The sequence below is a fragment of the Schistocerca gregaria genome, chromosome 2, assembly GCF_023897955.1.
Source record: "Schistocerca gregaria isolate iqSchGreg1 chromosome 2, iqSchGreg1.2, whole genome shotgun sequence".
NCBI lineage: Eukaryota > Metazoa > Arthropoda > Insecta > Orthoptera > Acrididae > Schistocerca > Schistocerca gregaria.
The window spans coordinates 813022636-813041041 of NC_064921.1; the positions used below are offsets into that span (position 1 = coordinate 813022636).

The window sequence follows — 18406 nt, forward strand, 5'->3', positions numbered from 1 at the left end:
CCCCTTCCACAGTTCTCCTCTTGGACCCGGTTCACCATTGTGGTATCAGTTTGGCCACCAGTGCCTTTTGCACTAGCCCTGTCGACAGTCTTCTGGTTGACACTGGTCTGTCCCCCCCCCCTTTTTGGTTCAGTGGTCCTAGCTCCTGGCTTCCTGAGCCATTGCTATCTGGTGTTTTCCTGCTCGTCCCTCCTATTCTATTCTTTTCATGGTCACGTGCTTGCTGCCTCCCCTCAGGTGGGATTACCAGATGGGCTCCACCACAATTTCCATCTTCCCTCTCTGTCCTGTTCTCCTATTCTCTCCTGCCCCCCCCCCCCCCCCCCCCCTCCCTGTTTGTTAGTTTCTCAGTCCTGGATTTGTATGGACGTCTCTCCTGAGATCCGAAAGCCTCCACCACTCCAATGGCATCCAGTTGTTTTTTTCCATGTACTTTTACTAGAGTTTCGTAATGTTGTTGTTTTTTACACTGAATCTGCTGATCATGTGGGGTGTGCCTTCACTACTTGTGTTGGCATGAAAACCATCTTTTGCCTGTCATGTGTGGGGTGTATACTGTGAAACTGATGGCCATTTCTGGGGCCTCTGCTCTATTAAATGGTCCTCCTCTGTCTGAGCTGTGTTATGTATGGAATCAATGTGTGGCCTTCAGGCTATTGCCCGTTGTTTTTCCTGCCCCACCTTGGTTTCTGTTATTCATGACCTCATCAGCAATCTTGACTGTGCTGCTTGTTCAGTTGATTTCCCTTGGATTCCCAGCCACATGGGTATCCAGCTTGGTTATTGTGTAGCTGGGGGGCCACCCACCTACCCCCCCCCCCCCCTCTCCCCCCCGCTCTCCCCCCCCCCCCCCCCCCCCCCCTGTTCTTGGTAAACCCACTGGGGATGATTTGTGGCTTTGCATCAAATTTATTTTCACCCAGTTGTGGGCAAACTGTTGGCAGGTCACCCCTGTGTCTAATAAACATCATACAGTTAAGGGGACTCCCACCATGTGGCATTCTTCCTCCTGCCTCTCTCGGCAGGAAGCTGTCACCCTATGCCACCTTTGTGTTGGCCATACAAGTTTGACCCATGGCTTAGATGATGATGATAGTGGTGGTGATGATGATGATGATGATGATGATGATGATGATGATGTTGATTTCTACAGAAATAATAAGTGATGCCAACTGTGCTCTAAATTCTTTAACACAATCATTATATGTAGCTATCTTTAATAAAACTGTGACCTAGATTAAATATTAAATTAAAATATATACAGTATCGGTATTTATAACCAACTAAATAAAAGTGTTGATGCTACATTGCCAACAACCAGAACAGGGCATATTTCTGTTCTAGGACACAACCTACTGTCATACGAATAAATAAGGGATGTTGGTTGGAACTACAGCTAAGACACTCAACATGGTGACCAAACCAAAATATCTGCAAAACAATACCATTCAAACACTTCTTCAAGACACTCCAGTGCATAACAACAGCAAAAGGAAATGGTATTAAATGACCTTTACCAAGATTTTGAGACGACAGAACTGCTCAATTGCGAGAAAGTTCAGGTTGGCCTCTGCTAGCAGTTGTATCCTCTCCAACCTCCTGCCATTCCAGCCAGCATGTAACCGTCAGTTCTGTATACAACCTTATTGAAAGTGACCGATGTACCTCATACCAAAGCATCACCATTGGTGTGCAGTCGAGTGTGTGTGTGTGTGTGTGTGTGTGTGTGTGTGTGTGTGTGTGTGTGTGTGTGTGTGTATGTGTGTGTGTGTGAGAGAGAGAGAGAGAGAGAGAGAGGGGTAGGGAGGAGAAAATCAGCCAGTGCTGTATAGCAGGTACACAATAACTTCCTGTCATCTCACACCGCAGTGTTGCTTTCTTTTTCGTAAAACCTAAACTTTCACAGCCAGAAATGACACAACTAATAAAATGTTCCAGGTTATTATGCCATGGTTGAATGGATTTCACCTTAAAACCTGATGTTTTGTACCCATCTGTGGAAGACATTTTCATGGGGATCATAGCTTTTTTGAATGTCCAATTCACTACCTGGCCTGCTACTGACTGCAGCAAAATTCTGCTCTTGTGAGCTTCCACACAGTGGAGTGATGGCACATGTTTTGATTACATTTACATGAGCACAACAGGTCGTTGTTGGCTGCCATTGTCCACTGTTGCTATCGTCCCATGGTGGAAGAGTGGTACACATCTTCTTCAGCACTAGAATCCAAATGTAATTCAATTTCAAGCCACCTCCTTCGTATTGAATTTCCTAGGATGTTTTACAATCTCTATGTCATTTCTGTACAGCCTTTCATGGTATCCACTTGTGGCTGCCAGTACTTGAGTTCTATCAAAATGAAAGTGGTGGTCTCCTGGCTGCAAAGCATGTTCCACAACAGCTGATTAGTAAATCAATCACCCCTCTTCTGCAATTGCCCTTGTGCTCCCCTAGTGTTTTTTTTTTTTTTGGACATAATCCTATAATTTCCAGCTTTTTCCACCAGTTGACTAGCATCCTTGCCGATTTTAGATGATCTTGTATCTTCCATGTGGGTGTGTCAGTTACCATGATGTTCCACTTTTTCAAGATTTTTCCTATGCCGTGAGTTATTTCTTTAATGAATAGCAGGAGCACTTTCAAATTTACTGGCACTTGAGCAGCACTATGATTTGTACGCTGTGGTCTTAACACTCCTTTCACCTCAGCGAATGAATAACCATTCTTGAACAGTGCATCGGTGAGATGTGTTAATTCTGCATCAAGCAGCTCTGGTTCACAGATTTGCCTTGTTCTATCAGCCATAGTTTTTATGATGCCCTGCTTTTGTTGTGGGTGGCAGTTCAGATCCCGTTGTATGCAACAGCTGGGTTTTCGGTAAACTGTGTGGCCGAAGCTACCATTTTCTTTCTTGAAAACTAGCAAATCAAGAAAAGGTGTACCACTCTTCCACCATGGGATAATAGGAGCAGCGGATGATGGCAGTCACCCACAGCCAGTTACTTTCACATATTCAAAACATGTGACATCATGCCATGGCACAAAAGCTCGTGGAAGCGGAATTTTGCTGTAGTCAGTAGTGACCCAGGGTGTGAATCAGACACTCAAAAATGCCACAGTCCCCCTTGAAAATGTCCTCCACAGATGAGAATGAAATATCAGGTTTTAAGGTGAAAGCCGTTTGACCACGGCATAATGCCTGGAACATTTTATTAATTGTGCTTTCTTTTTCGCCCTCAGTTAAATGCTCACTTCAGCTCAGTGCACATGCATTGCTTAACCATTGGTCAGAGTGGCTCCTTGTTGATCCCAGCATAACCCATGAGATCTCTGTGGGATCAATAGCCACAGCCATTGCAGTAATGGCTCAGTTTGTGTTTGCATTTTTAAATAATTCATATTTTGCTGATGCTCTTATTGTTGCAGCAGTATCTGTGAATGCTGAGACACCATTGTAAATGAATACTGAACTCTCCATAAATAACATTTATTTTAAATTGAAAAGAATGCTATTGCATTTCTATTTAAATCTGGATGTTGTAGTGGTGGAGATCTCTTTTCTTAGATATGGAGATGTCTGCTGAACAGAACAAAAACTGTTTGAAGTTGCCGACAGTAAACCAAATGAAGTTAACAGTACTGAATGTAAAGGACAACAGCATTTTTTATGAATGTACATGTTCTACCCTTATTTATGCTAGTATACAATGAGCTGATTCTGTGCATTTATGTCTTACTTTTTTGTTGATATATGGATACTCCATGCTGAATTATTCTGGGAAAGTGTACAAGCTCTTGTCACAGTCAAAAATGGTCTTGTTGTCACCTAACTTAATGGGTTGTTGTTTATTTATTAATTCAACCAGGGGTTGTTTCTCCATGATATAGGATTTGTCATCATAATACAATAAAAATAAATAGCTGCACCATATAGACACACATAATATATGATTATGTTTTATGAGGATAGTGCAGATGATCAGCTGTGGCCTTGCTGAAAGAACCATCCCCACATTTGCCTGAAATGATTTTGGAAAACTACAGATAAAATCAGGATGGACAGGCAGAACAAACTCCATCCTCCCAAATATAAAGTCAGTGTCTTAACAATTGCACTGTCTCATTCGGTGGGTCCACATTGTATAATTTTCTTCTGACAGTACACCATTTGCACCAAATATCTTATGGTAGAAAACAGAGTTGCGCACTGATTATTACAAGTACTATGAACACCCACACACAAAAATAACATATCTGTGTCCTCCCTTCTGTCACCTGGAAATATATGTCAGTTCCCCACTGGTTAGTAGGATGTTGAGCTTAGGGTAATTGGAATACATTACTATCATTCTATATAGAGTTTGGCATATTTGCATTTTAAAACCATTACACTGCACTTACATATTTAAAATGATGGGCTGCTGTAGTTGTCCCCTTTTGTTACCAACCCAATCTCTCTAGTTTTCTGAGTATCTTACATTGTGTAATATGTACCACATATGAAGTATGTTTTAACTGCCTTCTACTACATGTATTTTATTAATTTTTGTTCCTCTTTGGGCAGTTTGTTATACAGTTTTATTCTCTGATAAAAAATTGCTGTTTTCAGTTTCTGTTTGTTTTTTCGGTGCAAGTGTAAGTCCAAATGGGCTGTTGTTCCATTACTGAAATATTTAGTAATGTTTTCCCAGATATGTGCAACAGTTTGGTAGTACTTTTAGTTATTATTCTTATGGTCCTTTCCTGTCATTTGAAAACTGCATCTGTGTTCTGTGCCTTGGATCCTCAGGAACGAATCCCACAGCTAAGAACTGAGTGTACAGAGAAGTGATATGTCATCACTAGACACTGACTGTTACAGACTGATGCTATAACCCTAAGAGTGTAGTCTTCTGATGACATTATTTTTGTCAGTATCTTTGTATGTTCATTCCCTGTTAATTGACAATCAATGTTCATCCTAAAAACTTCATGTTTGTTACACAATATATATAGATTTAACATCTATTTTTAATGCAACAGGTTGTTTTCCCTCTTTGTGCTGATGTGTATTCTGTTTGTTTTCTTTATTTGCAATGTTAGTTTGTTACGTACTGCTCAACTGAAAACATTTTTGAGGGTTAGTTAGGTAGTTAGTTAGTTACATGTTCCTTGGATCATTTGTATGATTAATCATAATGTTGTGGAACAAATCATTTTAGATTCACGTTATACATTTGTATGCAACTACGGCTACATCCTGACCATTTAAAAGTTTTTTAATGTACGTGTGAGAGTGTACCTCCACCCACCACCCTTTACACATTACAGAAATATAAATTATGTGGAATACAAGGAGTTGTCAAAGAGAAACTTTTAAAGTTTGTTTTCAAATTGAAGTTTGCTGTCTCTCAGACATTTTGTGTCTTTGGCTAGACCACCAAAAATTTTGGTAGCAGTGTTGTGCAGTCCTTTCTGTGTTAAAGAAAACCTTAATGTGGAGTAATGAGTCTCATTTTTGCTTTGGGTATTGTAATTCAGTGTGTCTTTGAACTGCATTGAAATATTTACAAGAAACTTCATGGCGAAATAAATATACTGTGAAGCAGCGGTCAAAATATCCAACTCTGTAAACAGATGTCTACAAGATGATTATGCATGAGCCTGCACATTATCCTTACATCAAGTTTTTGAACAATGAAGACTTTCGTGCTTAGAGATGAGTTATCCAAAACATTGATTTGATTTGATTTTGACGGGGAAGCTAATACAGCTTTGGTCTAACCTGCCACTGCCCGCACCGAAACCAAGTTTATTGTGTGGTATCGCTCCCTGTACATCTAGTAAAGCCAGTCAATGCCCTTAAATAGTGTAAGGAGACCCTTTACCAGTTTTTTGTTTGACACTTTTTCTTCAGGTCTAGTTGTCCCGAAAAGTCTGTATCTCTTACTCTCCAATGCCTTGCATTCAAAGATTAGGTGTGATGCAGTTTCTTCACCCTCATCACAGATCCTACACTTAGGGTCTTCTTCCATTACATCTATTGTGTGTATGTGTATCTGCAATTCCTATGGCTGGTCATCAGTCCAGTCATGAGTTTAATCTCTTTCCTGTTCAATCCCAGGATTACAGAGCTTCTCTTAAAACACGTCTTAGGCATAATTAACTTACCATGTTTTTGTTTAAAGACCTTGGTCCAATATTCTACATGCTGTTTTCTAAGCCATCCTGGCCAATCTGTTGGCTTGTTCATTGCCACAGATCTCTGAGTGGCCAGGGAGCCATACCAGGTTTACCTTATTGCTTCGTCCTAGCTCCACCAGAGCCCTGTGGCATTCTTCAACAATCTTCGATCTCATTGCAGGTGCTGCCAGTGATTGCAGGGTTGCCTGGCTGTCCGAATAGATGTAGATGCCATGGTCCGTGTAGCACCTATGTGTATTCTCCTCCACAAATGCCCTCATTGCAGTAATTTAAGCTGGGAATACTGAGGCCAGTTTTCCTAGAGAGATTATGCCCTCCAGTCTTGGTTGAACCCCGTGCACCCTTCCCCCAGTGCCTTGGTCTGATATCAATCTGTCAGTTAACCAAACAATGTCCCCTGTATGGTGTTGTACTGTTTTTTCCCTCTGCTCCCTGTTTCCAATTGTCTTATTATAAGGCTTCTTGAAGCAATTGGGAGTTATTATATGGTCTCCTAGCATTTCTCCAGCCATTCATATATTTACTTCACTCACTATCTTAGTGTGTGAGTCTGGATATCCCAATGAGATCCAGTTTTTACCAGTTTTAAATCTGTATGCACCAGCTGCTGCCTCCATCTTGACCCAAAGGTGTAGTGTAGGCATGTCCAGCATAGCTTCCATCCCAGCAGTTGGTGTGCTGCTAATTCCCCGTGTTACGGCGAAGCAGGCCATTCTCTGCACTTTAGCAAGTTCCTTAGCTGCAACCCGCTGCTCTATCTTATTCCACCACACTACAGTCCTGTAGGAAGTCCTACATCTAACCACCATGGTGTATATACAGTGCATACCTCTGGGGCTTAGGCCCCAGTTTTTACCACAAGACCTTCTGGTACTCACTAGAGTACATTACGCCTTGGAGCATATGCTCTTAATGTGAGACGTCCGTGTTAGTTTCTTATCTAAGGTTACCCTTAGATATTTCACTGTCCCCTTCACAGATAGAGTTTCACTGAAGAGCTTTAGATGTCAACTTGAATGTTGGATATGCCTCTTCGTGAATGGCACCACAACAGTCTTCTTAGGATTAACACTTAGATCCTGTTTAATGCACCAGTCTTGCACAATGTCCAATGCACCATGTGCCATATTTTTAACTGTGTCAGTAAATTTGTCAAGTATTACTATGACAAGGTCATCTGCATATCCTTGGCAAAGGCATTGTCTGGAATTTAGTTCCTCAATGAGTTTGTTCACCACTAGATTCCACAATAAAGGGGACAGAACTCCTTGTGGGCAACCTCTAGTGGCGTTAATTACCATATTTTCATTCATCATGGTAGCCTCTGCCTTCCTTCCACTAAGCATGTCCACTTACATGTAGTGTTCCCTAGGTCTGCTGCCCTTACCATGGAATCGAAGGTCGTGTTACTGAAGGCCCCCTCAATTTCCAGGAAGAAGCAGAGGGCTATTTCTTGAAAATGAAGTGCTTTCTCCACCCTCACAATGAGTTGATGGAGAGCTGTCTCACATGATTTACCTGGTTGATATGCATGTTGGTTTGAATGTGGAGGGGCCCTAATTAGCCTCATCTCCTCAACATATACATTAACCAGTTTTTCTAATGTTTTAAGAATGAAGGACAGACTGATTGGTCTCAAATCCTTGGCCTTGGTACGATCGGTTTTCCATGCCTTTGTAATGAAGACAACCTTCACTGCCCTCCAAGCATTAGGAATGATCCCTACTGCTAGGCTAACCCTGAATAACCTGCACAGGATTCTTATGAGATTCTCTCCTGCCTGTTGCAGGAGAGCTGGAAAGATTCCATCTGGGCCAGGTGACTTGAATGGTTGGAGTGTTCCCACTGCCCATTGTATTTTATTGAAGTCCACATACTCCTTTGCTGATTCCTCGTCTTCTCTTCGAGTATCTGAGAACCATTGTCTCTCCGGGATCACATTCTTGTCTATGTTGTCTGCCAGAGCATAGTGATGAAAGTGAGTTTTGAGGAGCAGTTCTAGTATCTCATGTGCCGTCTTTGTATATTCCCATCCTCCTTCCTCAACATACCTCGTGGATTGGTTGGTACTCTAGTGAGGATTCTGTGAAGTCTGGCTTGAGCAGCTGTGCTCTCCACTTCCTCACAGAATGGCTTCCAGGATGCCTCCTTTGCTTGTCTAATTGCAAGGTTATAGTTGACAAGGGCGTTACGATATTTTGCCCATAGTCCTTTACATCTTGCAAGATTAAACAGTCTTTGTACCTGTTTTCTTTGCGCTTCCAGCAAGGCACACTCCTATTTGTGCACTTCTTAGTGATTGTGCCATTGTCCTCATATGAGGTCACTATGGCCTCTGCTACTTCCTCAAACTGTACTGGATTCCTTATCGAGATTTTAATTTCCGATAAGCATAAGTCAAAGTCCCTCCTATATTTCTCCCAGTCTGTTTTCGTGGGATTCCTATAGGTAATGACGATGGCTTTAATTCCATGTGCTGTTGTTTGACATAGCTGCCCATTATCATGAAACCAAAGGTTATGTCAATTACTTCTTCCTTTCTGTTATTCCTGAATGTAGGTTCATTGCCCCTATTCAGGACCTTCAAGTTATTAGCCAAGAGAAATCTAAGAAGGTACTCGCCTCTACTGTTGGTGTCCTTGCTGCCCCACACTAGGTTTTGGGCATTGGTGTCACATCCAACCAACAGTTGGTCACCTTGCCAATGGGAAGCTTCTATCGGTCTCCTCACCTCCCATGGAGGAGGAGAGCTGTTGTCCCCTTGTGATACCTTCCTCACATTGCTGCATCCTGATGGTCACTAGGTCCCTGGAGCAGAAATTCATCCTTGGCATGAAAGAAATTCCATTTCATACATAGATGCATGTTCTGGAGTTTCTTAGATATCTAACATAAATCAGCTTACCTCCAGTGCCACCGAGGCCCGATACGCCCCCTTGATATAAGTAGGGTTCTTGTATCAGGGCCACATCCACTTCTTGTCTCCCCAGGCAGCAGCTCAGGGCAGCAGTGGCCCCTTTACTGTGCTACAGATTAATGTGCATCATCTCCAGTCTCTGTCTTGCTGCCATCATTGCCTTTTAGGTCTTTGATAACTCTGACAGTGACCTGCAAGAATTCTAAAAACAATTTCAGGTCGCCTTCAGGGTCTTCTCTCTGACCTCCACCACCAGGCTTCGTCCTGGTACAACCTTATGGTTGATTACTCTCCAGTCCTCTGTCAAGGCTTTTGGGTCCTGGACCACTATTTTCTCGAACAGAGTCTTTGGAGAGACATACTTAAGGATCTTTGGTACCCATATTGGTATCTTTGTGGTCTTAAGAAGCTCTGCTGCCATCTTGAGCAGCAAAGGGAATATCATGGGCACCTTGTCTTTAAGCCATTCCCCTGTGTGCACCCCCTCCCAGAGAAAAATGTGGGCATCACGATCTAGATAGCCCCTCCTAAGTTGGGTCCTGGACCAGAGTCCCCCCCCTCTCTCCCAATCTTTCCAAAGAGGGCCATTTGTACAAGTTCGTCCTGCTGTGAGGTGATGGCTATCAGTGGATAGCCTTCCTGTATAACTGCCATCTAGAATCCGAGACTGCAGTACTATAGGTCAGTTTCCCTATTTCTTGCCTCAGCTTTTTCTGGGCTCGTTTATCCAGGGAGGAGGGAGTCTTAGATTCTTCCCTTATCCTCTTGCTGCCTGTCTTCAATGTTGATGGGTCTGCGTGTCCCCTTCAACCTGAGACAGTTTTTTCTTGGGGGTCTTGGGCCCAAGCCCTTTTAATTCCCCCCACTTGTGTTTGAGAAACCATTCTTTCCCTTCCTTTTGTCTCTGTTCCCTGAGGAGTTTCCTCCTCTGGGCCGCAGAGAAAGCTTTAATCTTGATCTGGTCCAACTTCTCAGTAACAGTTCCCACTTCTGGGTCAGTTGTTGTCCCTGATTCAGTAGTGGGAGTGCATTCCATCAGTCCTGACCCCGATGTTTGGGTGTCTGAGGTCTCAGTTTGCCCCTCAGTTTGTTTTAATTTATTTTCTTTTGTCATGTCCATCTTTGTCCCACGAGATTTACGAGCTTTGGGGATCTACACGGTCCTGCGTGGTGTAAGGCTACTTACTCAGGGAGGTCGCCTGGTATCCCTGAGGCTCCATTTGCAACACATCTTCCCATGTGCCATGCACCCCTCAAGTGCAGATCGCATCACACCTTGGGTTGGGAAAGTGAATTGGCTAAGGATTGGGAGTGGATAAGGAAGACAGGATGTTGTGGGACACTCTTAGTCTGATCCATCAGCTAAGGTCTTTCTGGCAGTAGTTCCTCTACCTTCAGCATAGCCGTCAGTTTCACATGGATACGCAAGCCGCTCCTCCCACATGGAGAGTGCTTTGTCAAGTTGGTGTCCTCCAGAGAGGCCCCCCTGCAGGTTCGGGGGTAAGAATAGTCCCGCGGTATTCCTGCCTGTCGTAAGAGGCGACTAAAAGGAGTCTCAACTCTTTCGGCCTTATATGATGGTCCCCTCTCGGGTTTGACCTCCATCTTTCTTAATTGTTCCGAAGAGTGAGCCACTTGGGGAAGGGCACCTTACATGGTGCACTGTATTTGTCATGCATTGAGACCTTTAGCCGGCTTTCTCGTCGTTGAAATGGTGTCCCACTCGTTTTCCATCTCTTGGACGAGGATACGCCCCTGGGTGCAATTACCACGCTGCGCTGTGCAGTGTTGCTTTCCGCTGCGACGACGACCTTATACATTTTTGCACCTAAGATCCAGCAAGGTAGCCAGTACGTTGTGATGGGGCCGCCATGTACCCTGTTGGTTGTAGCCCCCTGACAACACAGGGATCGCTCTAGTGATGCCTGCGCCGTTTACTCCCCATGTATGCCTAGGAGTAGATGCCCATCTCCCTGGGTCATCAGGACTCCCGGCAATGGCCATCCTGCCAGCTGGCTCTTGCTGTGGCTGGGTGGCGCCCATGGGGAGGGCCCTTGGTCGGGGTAGGTGGCATCAGGGCGGATGTCCCGCAATGAAGTGTGGTACATCATCTCTTGCTGGTGGCAAGCCACCAGCAGTCTCTAAGCGTTCAAGGGCTCATTTTAAAGCTAACGTTTATGACTCCAAATCGTTCCCATCCCTGGCCACACCATGGGAGGAACGAAAGGCAATGAATGATAGTGACATGTATTCGCCCAGGTATCTCGTCTGTACCAGATCTGATGGGGAATCCTTTGTATCCATGAAGCCTCAGTTCTTTGTAGAGCATTTGGAGGACAAGTTTGGGGAGGTGGAGTGCTTGTCTAAAATGCGCTCTGGGTCAGTTGTGATAAAAACAGCATCCTTCGCCCAGTCACGCAGGTTGCTTGCTTGTGACAAGTTGGGGGATGTTAACGTTACCATCACACCACATAAGAGTTTAAATATGGTCCAGGGTGTTATTTTCCATAGGGACTTACTTCTGCAGTCTGATGACGAGCTGCGCGCCAACTTAGAGCGTAGAGGTGTTCATTTCGTCCGGCGCGTTCATCGGGGTCCGAGGGACAATCAGGTTGCTACCGGTGCCTTCATCTTGGCCTTCGAGGATGATACATTACCGGAGAAGGTCAAGGTGATCGTCTACCATTGTGACATCGAGCCCTATATCCCTCCCCCGATGCGGTGCTTTAAGTGCTGGAAGTTCGGCCATATGTCTTCCCACTGTACTTCCAGCCTCACATGTCGAGATTGCGGACGCCCATCTCATCTCGATACTCCATGTGCTCCACCTCCCATCTGTGTCATCTGTGGAGAGCCTCATTCACCTTGCTTGCCAGACTTCAGTATCTTACAGAAACAATGCAAACTCATGGAATATAAGACCCTGGACCCACTGACTTACACTGAGGCTAAGCGGAAATTTGAACGGCTACATCCTGTGCGCATGATCTCATCTTATGCCTCCACTGTCACTCCTGCTCCAGTTCCTTTAGCTGCACCACAGACAGTCAGCTCTCAGCATCAGAGGACCTTACCTGCCCCCTTGACGATGGGGGCCGCTTCTCTTGCTGTTGCTCCCACACCATGTACCTCAGGAGAAGCACCCACTAAACCACCGGGGACACCAGTCCCCACTTCTAAGCCAGAGAAGCGTATGTCTTCTTCGGCTTCTCTCGCTCGAAAGGGATCCCTTGGGTCACTCCCTTCCCAGGCTCCTACCAGCGGCACAGCAGACACCAACCAGTGGCTGAAGAAGCCACAGGCCGCTGGTCGTTGAGCTTCGCGATCATCTTCGGTTCTGGAGACTGACTCCAATAAGCCCTATCAGCAACGGCAACCAAAGGAACAACGAGACAAAACGACACTGGAGCCCCATAAGACCAAGGCACCTGCGATGGCTCCTACTCCACCACTACCTACAAGCTCTGCGTCTGAGGATGAGGTGGAGATTCTTGCGTCCGCTGAGGACCTCGATCTCGCCAGTCCCTCAGACGCAATGGATAGCATTTGCACGGGTGCTCCATCGGAGGCAGCAGGTGACCCAGTGGCGTGATGTGCCTTCCCAGTCCCGTCACGCCTTTCTCAGCCATGGACAACACCATCCTCCAGTGGAACTGCAGTGGTTTCTTCCACCATCTAGCTGGGCTCCGCCAACTTATGAGCCTTCACCCTTTCCTCTGCATTGCTCTGCAGGAAACTTGGTTTCCGGCAATGCGAACCCCCGCCCTCCGTGGCTATCAGGGTTAGTATAAGAACCGGGCAGCTTATGAAAGGGTGTGTGGTAACGTCTTCACAGTGAGTCTGTACCTCTCCAAACACCTTTAGAGGCTGTCACTGTTCGGGTGTGGACGCCACAGGCTGTTACCGTCTGTAGTCTTTACCTTCCATCAGATGGTGATGTCACGCACCATGTCCTGGCTGCTCTGATAGCCCAATTGCCGCCACCTTTCCTGTTACTGGGCCACTTTAACACCCATAACCATCTGTGGGGTGGGTCAGGGGCAACAGGTCGAGGCGCCATCGTTGAGCATTTATTGGCGCAACTCGATCTTAAATGATGGTGCCTTCACACACTTCAGTGTGGCGCATGGCACATACTCCGCCATTGACCTTTCCATCTGTAGCCCTAGCCTATTACCGTCTGTCCAATGGAGAGTGCATGATGACCTGTGTGTTAGTGACCACTTTCCGATCTTTTTGTCACTGCCACAGCGTCAACCTTCTGGGCGCCCTAGCAGATGGGCTCTGAATAAGGCTGACTGGGACTTGTTCTCGTCCACTGCCACTATTGAGCCTCTCTCTAACGGTGAAATTGATGCAGTGGTTTAATCGGTCACCACCGGCATCATTACTGCCGCCGAATCTGCATTCCCTGTTCTTCTGGGTCCCCTCGGCGGCGGACTGTGCCTTGGTGGTCGCCTGAGATCGCTGAAGCGATTAAAGTTCGCCGGCGGGCGTTCCCGTATCACAAGCGACATCCCTCAATCGAACACCTTATCGCCTTCAAACGGCTGCGTGCGCGAGCCCGCCGCATTATCCGCCAACGCAAGCAGGAGTGCTGGGAGTGGCATTTGTCCACCATTGGCCTCCATGTCACTCCATCGCAGGTCTGGGCCAAGATTCGCCGCCTCTATGGCTATAGGACCCCTGTCAGTGTCCCTGCGCTCTCATTGAATGGAGCAGTTTGTACTGACTCCGACGTCATTGCAAACCGCTTGGCAGAGCACTTTGCTCTGAATTCCACCTCTGCCAACCACCCCTTGGGCTTCTGCTCCATTAAAGAGCGGATAGAATGTCGGAGTCTTTCTTTTTGCACCCACCATCCTGAATTGTACAATGTTCCATTCAGTGAGTGGGTATTTCGCAGTGCCCTCGACACTTGTCCTGATACCTCTCCTGGGCCAGATAGCATCCACTCTCAGATGCTGAAACACCTTTCAGTGGACTGCCAGCGAAGCCTCCTCGACTTTTACAACCTCATTTGGGTCAAGGGTGAGTTTCCGTCGCATTGGCGATAAAGTCTTGTTGTCCCCATTCTAAAACCAGAGTAGAACCCTTTGGAGGTGGACAGTTACCGCCCCATTAGTTTCACCAACGTTCTTTGCAAGTTGCTTGAACGGTTGGTGAGCCAGCGCTTGAATTGGGTACTGGAGTCTCGGGGCCTTCTTGCTCCGTCTCAGGGTGGGTTCCGTAAAGGCCGCTCCGCCGCCGACAATCTGGTGAGCCTGGAGTCGGCCATCCATACTGCCTTTGCCCACCGTCAGCATCTGGTCACTGTCTTTTTCGACATGCGGAAGGCATACGATACGACATGGCGTCATCACATCCTTTCTACGCTTCATGGATGGGATCTCCGGGGCCCTCTGCCGATCTATATCCGCAATTTTCTGTCGTATCGTACCTTCCACATGCACGTCGCAGCCTCATATAGTTCCTCTCAAGTCCAGGAGAATGGTATGCCACAGGGTTCTGTTCTAAGTGTCTGTCTGTTTTTAATAGCCATTAATGGGCTCGCTGCGGCTGTGGGAAATTCTGTCTCCTCTTCCCTGTATGCTGACGACTTCTGCCTTTACTACAACTCTATTGGCATTGAAGCTGCTGAACGACAGCTACAGGGTGCAATCCGCAAGGCGCAGTCTTGGGCTGTAGCGCATGGTTTTCAGTTTTCGGCAGCCAAGACCTGCGTTATGCATTTCTGCCAGCGACGCACAGTTCACCCGGAGCCGCGGCTTTATCTCGACGGCGAGCTTCTTACAGTGGTGGAGTTAATAAGTTTTTGGGGATGGTTTTTGATGTCCGGTTGACTTGGCTGCCTCATATTCGGCAGCTTAAACAGGCGTGTTGGCGGCATCTAAATGCTCTGCGATGCCTGAGCCACACCAGGTGGGGAGCCGACTGATCTACTCTCGGCTTTTCCAGGTGTTAATCCAGTCCCGTCTGGACTATGGGAGTCTGGCTTATGGCTCAGCATCCCCATCTGCGTTGCGGGTGCTGGACCCAATACTAAACAGTGGGATACGACTTGCCACTGGTGCCTTCCGGACCAGCCCTGTGGACAGCATACTAGTGGAGGCAGGTGTCCCTCCCCTACGGTTACGAAGCCAACGTTTGCTGGCCGCTTATGCTTCCCATGTTTTTAGCTTGCCTGGGCATCCCAACTATCGGCTCCTGTTCCCGCAATCGGTCGTCCATCTGCCAGAACGTCGGCCCTGGTCAGGTTGTACGATCGCGGTCCGAGTCAAAGAGCTTCTTTCCGGGCTTAGGGTTCTTACTGTTCCATCTCCTTTCCGGGCCACATTGCGTACACCCCCATGGTGTTTTCCACGCCCTTGCCTTCGGCTCGACTTGGCACAGGGCTCGGAGGACCTAGTCCCTCCAGAGGCCTTCCGCCGCCGCTTTTATTCCATCCTGGCCAGGTATCAGGGCTCTGGCGTTGTATACACTGACGGTTCGATGGTTGCTGGTCGTGTTGGTTGTGCGCTAACTCTAGGGGACCATTCCGAACAACGCTCCTTGCCAGATGGCTGCAGCGTTTACACAGCTGAGCTGGTCGCCATCTTTCGTGCCCTAGGGTATATCCGCTCCTGCACAGGTGAGTCCTTCGTTATCTGTAGCGATTCCCTGAGCGGTTTACGAGCTCTCGACCAGTGTTTCCCTCGTTCTCGTCTGGTGATGGCTATCCAGGAGTCCCTGTATGCTCTTGTGGTTGCAGCCGCTCTGTGGTCTTCGCGTGGACCCCAGGCCATGTTGGGATACCCGGCAATGAGAATGTTGACCGCCTGGCGAAAGAGGCCACCAGTACACCATCTCTGGACATTGGCCTCCCAGAGACAGATTTGCGAGCGTTCCTATGCAGAAAAATTCTGGACCTTTGAGACACTGAATGGCGCGCCCTGCCTTCACGAAACAAACTTCGGGCCATCAAGGAGGCTACCGGTGTGTGGCGCTCCCCCTTGCGGGCCTCTCGCAAGGAGTCTGTTATCCTCTGCCAGCTGCGCATTGGGCACACATGGCTGATGCACGGCCACCTATTGCGACGTGTGGACCCACCTTTATGTCGCTGCAGCTCCGTTTTGACAGTGGTCCACATTTTATTGGACTGTCCAATTTTAGCTGTGCTCAGGCAGTCGTTCGCACTGCCTGACACTCTCCCTGCGCTTTTAACAGATGACTCTGCTATGGCTGACTTAGTTTTACGTTTTATTCAGTCAGGGGGTTTTTATCGTTTAATCTGAGTGTTTCTGTTTCATTTTATTGTATTGTGTTGATTCTGGCCTTTGGCCTACGATTTTAAACTGAGTTTTTAATGTGTTCTCGGTGGTTGGCTTTTCCTTTTTTATCCCCCCCCCCCCTCCCAACTCACTTTATATATCTTCCACTGCTAGTGCTGCCACCTGTTGTCTGTGATTGGCTGTTACACGTTAACACTGAACATAGGTGGTGGCCTCATTAATGTGACTAGACCGTGTATTTCCTCATGATATATTACACTTACCATTTGCATAGCATCTATAGATGTACAGAACTAATGAAGTTGTGTTTTTTTGAAACTGAAATTGAGACCATTTTCAGAAAACCTCGCAATAATACTCTTCAGAAAATTATTTAGCATTTCTTCTGTTGCTTTGTGTTTGCTTAGATTGATTACAGTACTAGAGTCATCCACAGAAAGAATTAATTCTGATTGTTGTATATTTGACAGAAGGTTGTTTACATATATGAGAAACAGTGTTGGGCTCAAGATTAAGCCTCGCGGAATCCCAAAAGTGATTTCTCCCCAGTCAGAAGACTCTGCTCTACTTGCATTTGTTGAATTATTAAGCACAAATTTTTTATCCTTTAGGTAGGTACAACATTAACTATTGGTTAGCTATGCAATAAGTTCCATAAAACCTCAGTTTATGTAGTTGAATATTGTGATCTATACTGTCATATTCCCTAGATAGGTCACAGAAAATACCATGAGGTTCTACTTTGTTATTTAATGTTTATAAAACAGTAAGAATAGATGTGTAAATGGCATACTCGGTTGAACAACTCTTCTAAAATCCAAACTGTGATTTAGTGGGAGTACTGTATTATTTTTACTTAGGTGGGATACTGTTGAAGAATATTCCTTTTCAATTTTAGAATACAACTTTCCAAAAATTTTGGAAAATGACATCAGTAGTAGTGTAACAGGTTGTTAATCCTATCACCTTTCTTATAGAGGGTTTGTCAATGGTATATTTCAATCTCTCTGGAAAAATGCCCTGACTTAGTGATGCAGTACGTAATTCAGAAAAGGAAGCACTTATTAATGCTGTGTTGGAAATGCAGATGAGCTATTATTTTTGAGAGAAAATAATATTTCCTTAATTTACGAAGGATAAGTGGATGTGCAGGTTCTTTGATTATTTTAATAATTTTTCTTAATAATTTTGAGTAGTTTTTGTATTGTGTGACTACTACAGGAGGTTGTTATTACTGTCCCTATACTTAAAAGCATTTGTCCTGGAGTAATCATTAATTATTCTAAATGATTCTCATTGAGGAATATCTATACTGTAAGGAACTATCTTATACAACTGAACTAACCATGGTTAGAGACAGTGTTTGGTGCTGGATATACAAGTATTTTCTTGTTTTGGACTTCATCAAAGAAAACATGATCAGAGAAAAACATAAAATTAGGGAAAGACAACCACTTGACTACTAGATAAAGAGCAAGAGCTCAAAAGCTAATGTTAATTGTTTCTTATTATGTATTTCTATGTGCCGTGCACCAGTCCTCTATAGGTAGGTGGTTGCCTTTCCCTTATTTTAGGTACTTTTCCACCCAGGAATTTCTACTATTGTTAAAAAATTATCAAAGTTGAACTGCCTTTATCCATAACATAGGAAATTTACTTAGATGAAATTGTGGCTCCAAATAACTTTGCCAGATCATTTTCCCTATCTGAATCCTTTAGAAAATCTACACTGAAACCACTGCAGAGTAACTACTTGCTGCTGTCAGACAGATAGCATAATAAGGAATCCTTATGCCTCATAAACAATTTAAAATTTCCCAGTGGGGATTTATTTACAGTTACAATTAAAAATGAACTATTTTTCATTATTAATTCACAAGCAAACACTTCTATACTATAAAATCTTCTTGTTTCAATATCATTGAACTTCTGTGCTGTTTTATATATTTAACAATACTTTTCCCATATTAGTTCTACATTTGCCTTCTGTATGAGGAGTGTTGCTGTCATCTCCAAAGAGCTTTTATTCAGTGT

General features: G+C 45.3%; 1 protein-coding gene across 3 annotated transcripts in view; it reads left to right on the forward strand.

The window, feature by feature from the left end:
- Nucleotides 1-18406, forward strand: part of LOC126335122 (uncharacterized) — a 272304-nt gene that overhangs the window by 56154 nt on the left and 197744 nt on the right. The window contains exon 1 of one of the 3 annotated variants that reach the window (XM_049998079.1): nt 1482-1562. The exons of the other annotated variants lie outside the window; for them this stretch is intronic. Coding sequence (XP_049854036.1) covers nt 1497-1562 — 66 coding nt within the window. The 5' untranslated portion in view covers nt 1482-1496. Of the gene's footprint in view, nt 1-1481; nt 1563-18406 lie in introns of those variants that run through there. 3 annotated transcript variants of the gene reach the window in all.